Raw genomic sequence first — 12,304 nt, forward strand, 5'->3', positions numbered from 1 at the left:
AAGAAGAGAGTAGAAGAAGGAGAAATGGAGGAGATGGAGGTGGCTTGTGGTTCGGCCAAAAGGGGGGAACAAGTGGTTTGGGAGGGAAAGTGGTTTGAAGTGATTGGTGAATGGGTGAAGAAGAAGAGAGAGGGTGGTGGGGTAGGTGGGGATCCTGTGGGGTCCACAGATCCTGAGGTGTCAAGGAAAAGTCATCCCTGCACCAAGTGGCATTCAAAATCACGTTTTGAGCCATTTCTGGCGTTAAACGCCGGGCTGGTGCCCCTTTCTGGCGTTTAACGCCAGGTACTTGCCCTTTCCTGGCGTTTAACGCCAGTCTGGTGCCCCTTTCTGGCGTTAAACGCCCATAATGGTGCCAGACTGGGCGTTAAACGCCCAAATGCTAGCCTCACTGGCGTTTAAACGCCAGTGAGTTCTTCCTCCAGGGTGTGCTGTTTTTCTTCCTGTTTTTCATTCTGTTTTTGCTTTTTCAATTGATTTTGTGACTTCTCATGATCATCAACCTACAAAATAAAATAAAATAACAAAGAAAAGTATATAAAATATAACATTGGGTTGCCTCCCAACAAGCGCTTCTTTAATGTCAGTAGCTTGACAAAGGGCTCTCATGGAGCCTCACAGATACTCAGAGCAATGTTGGAACCTCCCAACACCAAACTTAGAGTTTGAATGTGGGGGTTCAACACCAAACTTAGAGTTTGGTTGTGGCCTCCCAACACCAAACTTAGAGTTTGACTGTGGGGGCTCTGTTTGACTCTGATTTGAGAGAAGCTCTTCATGCTTCCTCTCTATGGTGACAGAGGGATATCCTTGAGGCTTAAACACAAAGGATTCTTCATTCACTTGAATGATCAGTTCACCTTCATCAACATCAATCACAGCCTTTGTTGTGGCTAGGAAGGGTCTGCCAAGGATGATGGATTCATCCATGCACTTCCCCAGTCTCTAGGACTATGAAATCAGCAGGGATGTAATGGTCTTCAATCTTCACCAGAACATCCTCTACAAGTCCATAAGCTTTGTTTCTTTGAATTGTCTGCCATCTCTAGTGAGATTCTTGCAGCTTGTACCTCAAAGATCCCTAGCTTCTCCATTACAGAGAGAGGCATGAGGTTTACACTTGACCCTAAGTCACACCGAGCCTTCTTGAAGGTCATGGTGCCTATGCTGCAAGGTATGGAAAACTTCCCAGGATCTTGTCTCTTTTGAGGTAATTTCTGCCTAGACAAGTCATCCAGTTCTTTGGTGAGCAAAGGAGGTTCGTTCTCCCAAGTCTCATTTCCAAATAACTTGTCATTTAGCTTCATGATTGCTCCAAGGTATTTAGCAACTTGCTCTTCAGTGACATACTCATCCTCTTCAGAGGAAGAATACTCATCAGAGCTCATGAAAGGCAGAAGTAAGTCCAATGGAATCTCTATGGTCTCATTTTGAGCCTCAGATTCCCATGGTTCCTCATTGGGGAACCATGTGGAGGCTAGTGCACGCCCATTGAGGCTTTCCTCAGTGGCGTCCACTTCCTCTCTTTCCTCTCCAGATTCGGCCATGGTTATGGCTTTGCACTCTCCTTTTGGATTTTCTTCTGTATTGCTTGGAAGAGTACTTGGAGGGAGTTCAGTAATTTTCTTACTCAGCTGTCCCACTTGTGCCTCCAAATTCCTAATGGAGGATCTTGTTTCAGTTATGAAACTTTGAGTGGTTTTGATTAGATCAGAGACCATGGTTGCTAAGTCAGAGGGGTTCTGCTTAGAATTCTCTGTCTGTTGCTGAGAAGATGATGGAAAAGGCTTGCCATTGCTAAACCTGTTTCTTCCACCATTATTGTTGAAACCTTGTTGAGGTCTCTCTTGATTCTTCCATGAGAAATTTGGGTGATTTCTCCATGAAGAATTATAGGTGTTTCCATCGGGTTCTCCTAGGTAATTCACCTCTTCCATTGAAGGGTTCTCAGGATCATAAGCTTCTTCTTCAGATGAAGCATCCTTAGTACTGCTTGGTGCATTTCGCATTCCAGACAAACTTTGAGAAATCAGATTGACTTGTTGAGTCAATATTTTATTCTGAGCCAATATGGCATTCAGAGTATCAATCTCAAGAACTCCTCTCTTCTGACTTGTCCCATTGTTCACAGGATTCCTTTCAGAAGTGTACATGAATTGGTTATTTGCAACCATTTCAATGAGCTCTTGAGCTTCTGTGGGCGTCTTCTTCAGATGAAGAGATCCTCCAGCAGAGCTATCCAAAGACATCTTGGATAGTTCAGAGAGACCATCATAGAAAATACCTATGATGCTCCATTCAGAAAGCATGTCAGAGGGACACTTTCTGATTAATTGTTTGTATCTTTCCCAAGCTTCATAGAGGGATTCTCCATCCTTCTTGTCTGAAGGTTTGGACTTCCACTCTAAGCTTACTCAATTTTTGAGGTGGAAAGAACTTTGCCAAGAAGGCATTGACTAGCTTTTCCCATGAGTCTAGACTTTCTTTAGGTTGTGAGTCCAACCAAGTCCTAGCTCTGTCTCTTACAGCAAAAGGGAATAGCATCAGTCTGTAGACCTCAGGGTCAACCCCATTAGTCTTGACTGTGTCATAGATTTGCAAGAACTCAGCTAAAAACTGATGAGGATCTTCCATTGGAAGTCCATGGAACTTGCAATTCTGTTGCATTAGAGAAACTAATTGAGGCTTAAGCTCAAAGTTGTTTGCTCCAATGGCAGGGATAGAGATGCTTCTCCCATAGAAGTCGGGAGTAGGTGCAGTGAAGTCACCCAGCACCTTCCTTGCATTATTGTTGTTTTCGGCTGCCATGTCTTCTTCTTCTTTAAAGATTTCGGTCAGGTCCTCAACAGAGAGTTGTGCCTTAGCTTCTCTTAGCTTTTGCTTCAAGGTCCTTTCAGGTTCAGGGTCAGCTTCAACAAGAATGCCTTTGTCTTTGTTCCTGCTCATATGAAAGAGAAGAGAACAAGAAAATATGGAATCCTCTATGTCACAGTATAGAGATTCCTTGAGGTGTCAGAGGAAAAGAAAAATGGGAGACAGAGGTAGAAAATTCGAACTTATCAAAGAAGCTAGAGTTCGAATTTTGCATTAAGGAATAGTGTTAGTCCATAAATAGAAGGATGTGAGAAGAAGGGAAGTAATTTTCGAAAATTAAGTAAAAGATTTTGAAAACATTTTGAAAAACACTAATTGATTTTCGAAAACAAAAGTGGGAAAGAAGTAAAGTGATTTTGAAAAAGATTTTGAAATAGAAATTAAAAAGATTTGAGTGAAAAACTATTTTGAAAAAGATGTGGTTGAGAAGATATGATTGGTTTTTAAAAGATGTGATTAAAAGATATGATTGAAAAGTTATGGTTTTAAAAAGATGTGATGAGAAGATATGATTTGAAAACAATTTTAAAAAAGATTTGATTTTAAAATTAATGACTTGCCTAACAAGAAAAGATATGATTCAAACATTAAACCTTTCTCAACAGAAAAGGCAACAAATTTGAGATGTTCAATCAAATCATTAATTGTTAGTAAGTATCTTTGAAAAAGGAAAGAAATTGATTTTGAAAAAGATTTGATTGAAAAAGATTTGATTTTGAAAAACTTTGAAAACTTGAAAAAAATTGATTTGAAAACAAAATCTTCCCTCTTGTGCCATCCTGGCGTTAAACGCCCAGAATGGTGCACATTCTGGCGTTTAACGCCCAAACTACTACCCTTTTGGGCGTTAAACGCCCAGCCAGGCACCCTGGCTGGCGTTTAAACGCCAGTCTGTCTTCTTCACTGGGCATTTTTGAATGCCCAGCTTTTTCTGTATAATTCCTCTGCTGTATGTTCTGAATCTTCAATTCTTTATGTATTATTGACTTGATAAGACACAAATTAGAAATATTTTTGGATTTTTAATAATAAGGAATAATCAAAATGCACTTAAAATCAAATAACAATGCATGCAAGACACCAAACTTAGCAGTTTGTATACCATTGACACTAACAAAATGAGAATGCATATAACAAAACACTCAAGTCAATAGAATTCAAAGATCAAAACAAGGAAATCATCAAGAATAACTTGAAGATCAATGAGGACATATGCATGAATGCAATAAGAACAGAAACATGCAATTGACACTAACCTTAAGATGAGACTCTAGACTCAAACAAGAAATATTTTTGGATTTTATGATTTTGTAATTTTTTTTGTGCTTTTTCGAAAATTAAGTGAAAAGGAAAATAAAGGTATCAAAATTCTTAATGAGAATTCCAGGAATCATGCAATGTTAGTTTAAAGCTTTAGTCTAAAGGAATTAGACATGGCCGGCCAAGCTTCAGCGGGACACTGCATTCAAGAGCTAAATTGATGAGAATCAATCAGCCTTGGTGATTATAAGAACATCACCTTGAAACACTAGAATTCATTCTTAAGAACTCTGAAGAAAAATGCCTAATCTAAGCAACAAGATGAACCGTCAGTTGTCCATACACAAACAATCCCCGGCAACGGCGCCAAAAACTTGGTGCACGAAATTGTGATCAATACTTTTCACAGCTCAAATAATCCCCGGTAATGAATCCAAAAACTTGGTGTTCAATACCATGGCATAAACAACTTCGCACAACTAACCAGCAAGTGCACTGGGTCGTCCAAGTAATAAACCTTACGCGAGTAAGGGTCGATCCCACGGAGATTGTTGCTATGAAGCAAGCTATGGTCACCTTGTAAATCTCAGTCAGGCAGACTCAATTGGGTATAGTGATAAACGAATAAAGCATAAAGATAAAGATAGAGATACTTATGTATATCATTGGTGAGAGCTTCAGATAAGCGTATGAAGATGCTTTCCCTTCCGTCTCTCTGCTTTCCTACAGTCTTCATCCAATCCTTCTTACTCCTTTCCATGGCAAGCTCATGTAGGGTTTCACCGTTGTCAGTGGCTACCTCCCATCCTCTCAGTGAAAATGTTCCCATGCTCTGTCACAGCATATGGCTAATCAGCTGTCGGTTCTCGGTCAGGCCGGAATAAAATCCATCGATCCTTTTGCGTCTGTCACTAACGGCCCACCTGCTAGGAGTTTGAAGCACGTCACAGTCATTCAATCATTGAATCCTACTCAGAATACCATAGACAAGGTTAGACCTTCCGGATTCTCTTGAATGCCGCCATCAGTTCTCGCCTATACCACGAAGACTCTGATCTCACGGAATGGCTGGCTCGTTTGTCAGGCGAGCACTCGGTTGTCAGGCGATCAACCATGCATCGTGTATCAGGAATCCAAGAGATATTCACTAAGCCTCGTATGCTTGTAGAACAAGAGTGGTTGTCAGTCACTTTGTTCATAAGTGACAATGATGATGAGTGTCATGGATCATCACATTCATCAAGTTGAAGAACAGGTGATATCTTGGAACAAGAACAAGCGGAATTGAATAGAAGAACAATAGTAATTGCATTAATACTCGAGGTACAGCAGAGCTCCACACCTTAATCTATGGTGTGTAGAAACTCCACCGTTGAAAATACATAAGAACAAGGTCTAGGCATGGCCGAATGGCCAGCCTCCCAGTGATCTAAGAACTAGATGTCCAAAGATGATCAAAGGATCTAAAAATAATCCAAAGATGAAAATACAATAGTAAAAGGTCCTACTTATAGAAAACTAGTAGCCTAGGGTGTACAGAGATGAGTAAATGACAAAAAATCCACTTCCGGGCCCACTTGGTGTGCTTGGGCTGAGCAATGAAGCATTTTCGTGTAGAGACTCTTCTTGGAGTTAAACGCCAGCTTTATGCCAGTTTGGGCGTTTAACTCCCATTAGGTGCAGTTCCGGCGTTTAACGCTGGAATTTCTTGAGGTGACTTTGAACGCCGGTTTGGGCCATCAAATCTTGGGCAAGTATGGACTATCATATATTGCTGGAAAGCCCAGGATGTCTACTTTCCAACGCCGTTGAGAGCGCGCCAATTGGGCTTCTGTAGCTCCAGAAAATCCACTTCGAGTGCAGGGAGGTCACAATCCAACAGCATCTGCAGTCCTTTTGAGTCTCTGGATCAGATTTTTGCTCAGATCCCTCAATTTCAGCCAGAAAATACTTGAAATCACAGAAAAACACACAAACTCATAGTAAAGTCCAGAAAAGTGAATTTTAGCTAAAAACTAATAAAAATATACTAAGAACTCAACTAAAACTATTAAAAACATACTAAAAACAATGCCAAAAAGGGTACAAATTATCCGCTCATCAGTTACTCAGCTGGAGTTATCATAGAAGGAGATATCCTCATTGAAGAGGATAAGCCCATCACCAAGAAGAGGATGGAGCAAGCAAGAGAGACCCTTCACGGTTCTCAAGAGATGCATGAGGAAGCTCATCATCAAGAAATCCCTGAGATTCCTCAAGGGATGCACTTTCCTTCCAACAACTATTTGGAACAACTCAACACTTTCTTAGAAGATTTGAGCCACAATGTTGAACAATTAAGGGTGGAACATCATGAGCACTCCATCATTCTCCAAGAAATAAGAAAAGATCAAAGAGCAATGAGGGAGGAGCAACAAAGGCAAGGAAGGGACATAGAAGAGCTTAAGAACATCATTGGTCCTTCAAGAAGAAGACGCCACTAAGGTGGATTCATTCCTTGTTCTTATTTCTTCCTGTTTTTCGGTTTTTATGTTGTGTTTATCTATGTTTTGTGTCTCTACTTCATGATCATTAGTATGTAGTAACCATGTCTTAAAGCTATGAATAAAATCCATTAATCCTTCACCTCTCTTAAATGAAAAATGTTTTAATTCAAAAGAATAAGAAGTACATAAATTTCGAATTTATCCTTGAATTTAGTTTAATTATATTTGATGTGGTGACAATACTTTTTATTTTCTGAATGAATGCTTGAACAGTGCATATGTCTTTTTGATATTGTTGTTTATGAATGTTAAAACTGTTGGCTCTTGAAAGAATGATGAACAAAGAGAAATGTTATTGATGATCTGAAAAATCATGAAATTGATTCTTGAAGCAAGAAAAAGTAGTGAATGGCGAAAAAAAAAATTTGGCGAAAAAAAAAATAGAAAGAAAAAGAAAAAGCAAGCAGAAAAAGCCAGTAGCCCTTAAAACCAAAAGGCAAGGGTAAAAAGGATCCAAGGCTTTGAGCATCAATGGATAGGAGGGCCCAAGGAAATGAAATCCAGGCCTAAGCGGCTAAATCAAGCTATCCCTAACCATGTGCTTGTGTCATGAAGGTCCAAGTGAAAAGCTTGAGACTGAGTGGTTAAAGTCGTGATCCAAAGCAAAAGAGTGTGCTTAAGAGCTCTGGACACCACTAACTGGGGACTCTAACAAAGCTGAGTCACAATCTGAAAAGGTTCACCCAGTTATGTGTCTGTGGCATTTATGTATCCAGTGGTAATACTGGAAAACAAAGTGCTTAGGGCCACGGCCAAGACTCATAAGTAGCTGTGTTCAAGAATCAACATGCTTAACTAGGAAAGTCAATCACACTATTCGAAATTCTAAGTTCCTAGAGAAGTCAATCATTCTAAACTTCAAAGGAAAAAGTGAGATGCCAAAACTGTTCAGAAGCAAAAAGCTACAAGTCCCGCTCATCTAATTATAATTAATATTCATTGATATTCTGGAATTTATAGTATATTCTCTTCTTTTTATCCTAATTGATCTTCAGTTGCTTGGGGACAAGCAACAATTTAAGTTTGGTGTTGTGATGAGCGGATAATTTATACGCTTTTTGACATTATTTTTAGGTAGTTTTTAGTAAGTTCAAGCTACTTTTAGGGATGTTTTCATTAGTTTTTATGTTAAATTCACATTTCTAGACTTTACTATGAGTTTGTGTGTTTTTCTGTGATTTCAGGTAATTTCTGGGCTGAAATTGAGGGACTTGAGCAAAACTCTGAAAAAGGCTGACAAAAGGACTGCTGATGCTGTTGGAATCTGACCTCCCTGCACTCGAAATGGATTTTTTGGAGCTACAGAACTCCAAATGGCGCGCTCTCAACGACGTTGGAAATTAGACATCCAGAGCTTTCTAGCAATATATAATAGTTCATACTTTATTCAGAAATTGACGACGTAACTTGGCGTTGAACGCCAAGTACATGCTGCTGTCTGGAGTTAAACGCCAGAAACACGTCATGATCCGGAGTTGAACGCCCAAAACACGTTATAACTTGGAGTCCAACTCCAAGAGAAGCCTCAACTCGTGGATAGATCAAGCTCAGCCCAAGCATACACCAAGTGGGCCCCGAAAGTGGATTTATGCATCAATTACTTACTCATGTAAACCCTAGTAGCTAGTCTAGTATAAATAGGATAATTTACTATTGTATTAGACATCTTTTGACAGTTTAATCTCTTGACTGTTTAGCCTTTGATTATTCGGTCTCTTGATCATTCAGGGGGCTGGCCATTCGGCCATGCCTGAACCTTTCACTTATGTATTTTCAACGGTGGAGTTTCTGCACACCATAGATTAAGGGTGTGCAGCTCTGCTGTACCTCAAGTTTCAATACAATTATTATTACTTTCTATTCAATTCTCTTTTATTCTTATTCCAAGATATACGTTGCACAACACTTTGATGAATGTGATGATCCGTGACACTCATCATCATTCTCACCTATGAACGCGCGTGATTGACAACCACTTCCGTTCTACCTTAGGCCGGGCGCATATCTCTTAGATTCCCCAACAGAATCTTCGTGGTATAAGCTAAATAGATGGCGGCATTCATGAGGATCCGGAAAGTCTAAACTTTGTCTATGGTATTCCGACTAGGATTCTGGAATTGAATGACTGTGACGAGCTTCAAACTCCTGAAGGCTGGGCGTGATGACAAACGCAAAAGAATCAAGGGATTCTATTCCAACCTGATTGAGAACCGACAGATGATTAGCCGTGCTGTGACAGAGCATAGGACCATTTTCACTGAGAGGATAGGATGTAGCCATTGACAACGGTGTTGCCCTACATACAGCTTGCCATGGAAAGGAGTAAGAAGGATTGGATGAAAGCAATAAGAAAGTAGAGATCCGAGAGGAGCACAGCATCTCCACACACCTATCTGAAATTCCCACTATTGATTTACATAAGTATTTCTATCCCTTTTTATTTTCTAGTTATTATTAATTTTCGAAACCCATAAACCAATTTAATCTGCCTAACTGAGATTTACAAGGTGACCATAGCTTGCTTCATACCAACAATCTCTGTGGGATCGACCCTTACTCGCGTAAGGTTTATTACTTGGACGACCCAGTACACTTTCTAGTTAGTTGAACGGAGTTGTGAATTCAAATAGAGCCAATTATTAAATTTCATACAAGTACAAAGAGCATGGATCACAATTTCGTCCACCAGGCTACCTTCAAGGAAGCTTTATAGAAGAAGTATTTTTTTCCTTTCTGTTTGGGAGTCCAAGGAGATGGAGTTTCAGCAGCTAAGGCAAGATATAATGAGTGTTGTGGAGTACATGGAGAAATTTAAGAGACTGTGTAAGTTTTCCACCGTGTATAAGGCTAATCCATACGAAAAGTGGAAATGCATTACGTATCAAGGAGGGCTTAGAGCAGAAGTCCTAATTGCAATAGCCCCACTGGAGATCCAGGATTTCTCCTCCCTTGTTAGCAAGTGCCAAGTGGTCGAAGAGTGCACCAAGAAACTAGTATCGGAAAGACCACTGATAGGAAGCAAAACTCAACAAGACACGAATTACCAGAAAATTTCCACCGACATCCCACAAAAGACCACTGAGCTTAAGGATTGTACTTCATGTGGGAAACAACATAGGGGTAAGTGCTTCGCTGAGCAAAATGTCTACTTTTAGTGTTTTCGGATGGGGCATGTTTCCATGTAATGCACGACAGTTCCTTCACTCCCTGCCGCTCTACCACAGCACCAAGGGCCAGTTGCCCTCAACAGTGAAGAAGCCTACGAATCTGAAGATTGAATTGAGGGTGAGTTCACAATTAAATAGGGCCTCTTTAGCTATTCTATATGATACTGTTTCTTCTCATTCATTCATATCTCTTTCTGCCGCTAGTAGGATTTGATTACCCATGACCAAATGTATGTTTTATTAGTGTCCATCCCACCCGGTAAGAGTGTCAAGACTCAGCAAGTCTGTCTGAGAACTTGTATACTTATTTTGGGTAGGTCGTACCTTGCTAACCTTGTATGCCTCCCTTTAGCAGGACTAGACATCATCTTAAGAATGGATTGGCTCAATGAAAATTGAGTCTTGTTAGATTATTTTGAAGAAAAGTCATCTTTCTCCATAGGTCCATGCAAAACACAAATAACCTTCTTGTTGCTTTTCCAATACCTTCAAAAAGTACGGATAAAATACAAGAATGTGTCTTTGGTGCACGAAATTGTGATCACTACTTTTCACAACTCAAATAATCCCTAGTAACGGCCCCAAAGACTTGGTGCTCAATACCATGGCATAAACACAACTTCGCACAACTAACCAGCAAGTGCACTGGGTCGTCCAAGTAATAAACCTTACGCGAGTAAGGGTCGATCCCACGGAGATTGTTGGTATGAAGCAAGCTATGGTCATCTTGTAAATCTCAGTCAGGCAGACTCAAATGGTTATGAATGATTTATGAATAAAACATAAAGATAAAGATAGAGATACTTATGCAATTCATTGGTGAGAACTTCAGATAAGCGAATGGAGATGCTTTGTCCCTTCCGTCTATCTGCTTTCCTACTGTCTTCATCCAATCACCGTTGTCAATGGCTACAGTCCCGTCCTCTCAGTGGAAATGTTCAACGCACCCTGTCACGGCACGGCTATCCAGCTGTCGGTTCTCGATCATGTCGGAATAGAATCCAGTAATTCTTTTGCGTCTGTCACTAACGCCCCACAATCGCGAGTTTGAAGCTCGTCACAGTCATTCAATCATTGAATCCTACTCAGAATACCACAGACAAGGTTTAGACCTTCCGAATTCTCTTAAATGCCGCCATCAATTCTAGCTTATACCACGAAGATTCCGGTTAAAGAACCCAAGAGATAAAAATTAGAGCCTTGTTTGCTTGTAGAACAAAAGTGGTTGTCAGTCACGCGTTCATAAGTGAGAATGATGATGAGCGTCACATAATCATCACATTCATCATGTTCTTGAGTGCGAATGAATATCTTGGAATAAGAACAAGCTGAATTGAATAGAAGAACAATAGTAATTTCATTAATACTCGAGGTACAGCAGAGCTCCACACCTTAATCTATGGTGTGTAGAAACTCCACCATTAAAAATATATAAGAACAAGGTCTAGGCATGGCCGTGAGGCCAGCCCCATGATCTAAGATAGCATAAGACTAAAGATAGCTACCAAGATGTCAAATACAATAGTAAAAGGTCCTATTTATAGGGAACTAGTAGCTTAAGAATTACAAAGATGAGTAAATGACATAAAAATCCACTTCCGGGCCCACTTGGTGTGTGCTTGGGCTGAGCATTGAAGCATTTTCGTGTAGAGACTCTTCTTGGAGTTAAACGCCAGCTTTTGTGCCAGTTTGGGCGTTTAACTCCCATTCTTGTGCCAGTTCCGGCGTTTAACGCTGGGAATTCTGAAGGTGACTTTGAACGCCGGTTTGGGCCATCAAATCTTGGGCAAAGTATGGACTATCATATTTTCTGGAAAGCCCAGGATGTCTACTTTCCAACGCCGTTGAGAGCGCGCCAATTGGGTTTTTGTAGCTCCAGAAAATCTACTTTGAGTGCAGGGAGGTCAGAATACAACAGCATCTACAGTCCTTTTCAGTCTCTGAATCAGATTTTTGCTCAGGTCCCTCAATTTCAGCCAGAAAATACCTGAAATCACAAAAAAACACACAAACTCATAGTAAAGTCCAGAAAAGTGAATTTTAACTAAAAACTAATAAAAATATACTAAAAACTAACTAAAAAATCCTACTAGAAACATACTAAAAACAATGCCAAAAAGCGTACAAATTATCCGCTCATCACAACACCAAACTTAAATTGTTGCTTGTCCTCAAGCAACTGAAAATCAAATATGATAAAGAGAAGAGAATATGCAATGAATTCTAAAAACATCTATGAAGATCAGTATTAATTAGATGAGCGGGGCTTTTAGCTTTTTGCCTCTGAACAGTTTTGGCATCTCCCTCTATCCTTTGAAATTCAGAATGATTGGCTTCTATAGGAACTCAGAATCCAAATAGTGTTATTGATTCTCTTAGTTAAGTATGATGATTCTTGAACACAGCTACTTTATGAGTCTTGGCCGTGGCCCAAAGCACTCTGTCTTCCAGTATTAC

At 40.0% G+C, this 12,304-nt stretch overlaps 1 protein-coding gene across 1 annotated transcript; it reads left to right on the top strand.

Moving 5' to 3' along the window:
- The first annotated feature begins 9,433 nt into the window (after nucleotides 1-9,433).
- Nucleotides 9,434-9,958, top strand: LOC130957054 (uncharacterized). The gene is made up of 2 exons (XM_057883954.1): nucleotides 9,434-9,800; nucleotides 9,876-9,958. The coding sequence occupies exons 1-2, from the start codon at nucleotides 9,434-9,436 to the stop codon at nucleotides 9,956-9,958; spliced, it is 450 nt and encodes a 149-aa protein (XP_057739937.1).
- The last annotated feature ends 2,346 nt before the right edge of the window (nucleotides 9,959-12,304 follow it).

This window comes from Arachis stenosperma, chromosome 10 (assembly GCF_014773155.1).
Source record: "Arachis stenosperma cultivar V10309 chromosome 10, arast.V10309.gnm1.PFL2, whole genome shotgun sequence".
Lineage (NCBI taxonomy): Eukaryota > Viridiplantae > Streptophyta > Magnoliopsida > Fabales > Fabaceae > Arachis > Arachis stenosperma.

What these genes read in the sequence shown, in the direction of transcription:
- LOC130957054 (XM_057883954.1), top strand. Translation starts at nt 9,434, where the DNA reads ATGGAGTTTCAGCAGCTAAGGCAAGATATAATGAGTGTTGTGGAGTAC. An exon ending in ATGTGGGAAACAACATAGGG is followed by an intron (nt 9,801 to 9,875) that starts GTAAGTGCTTCG and finishes AATGCACGACAG; the next exon opens with TTCCTTCACTCCCTGCCGCT.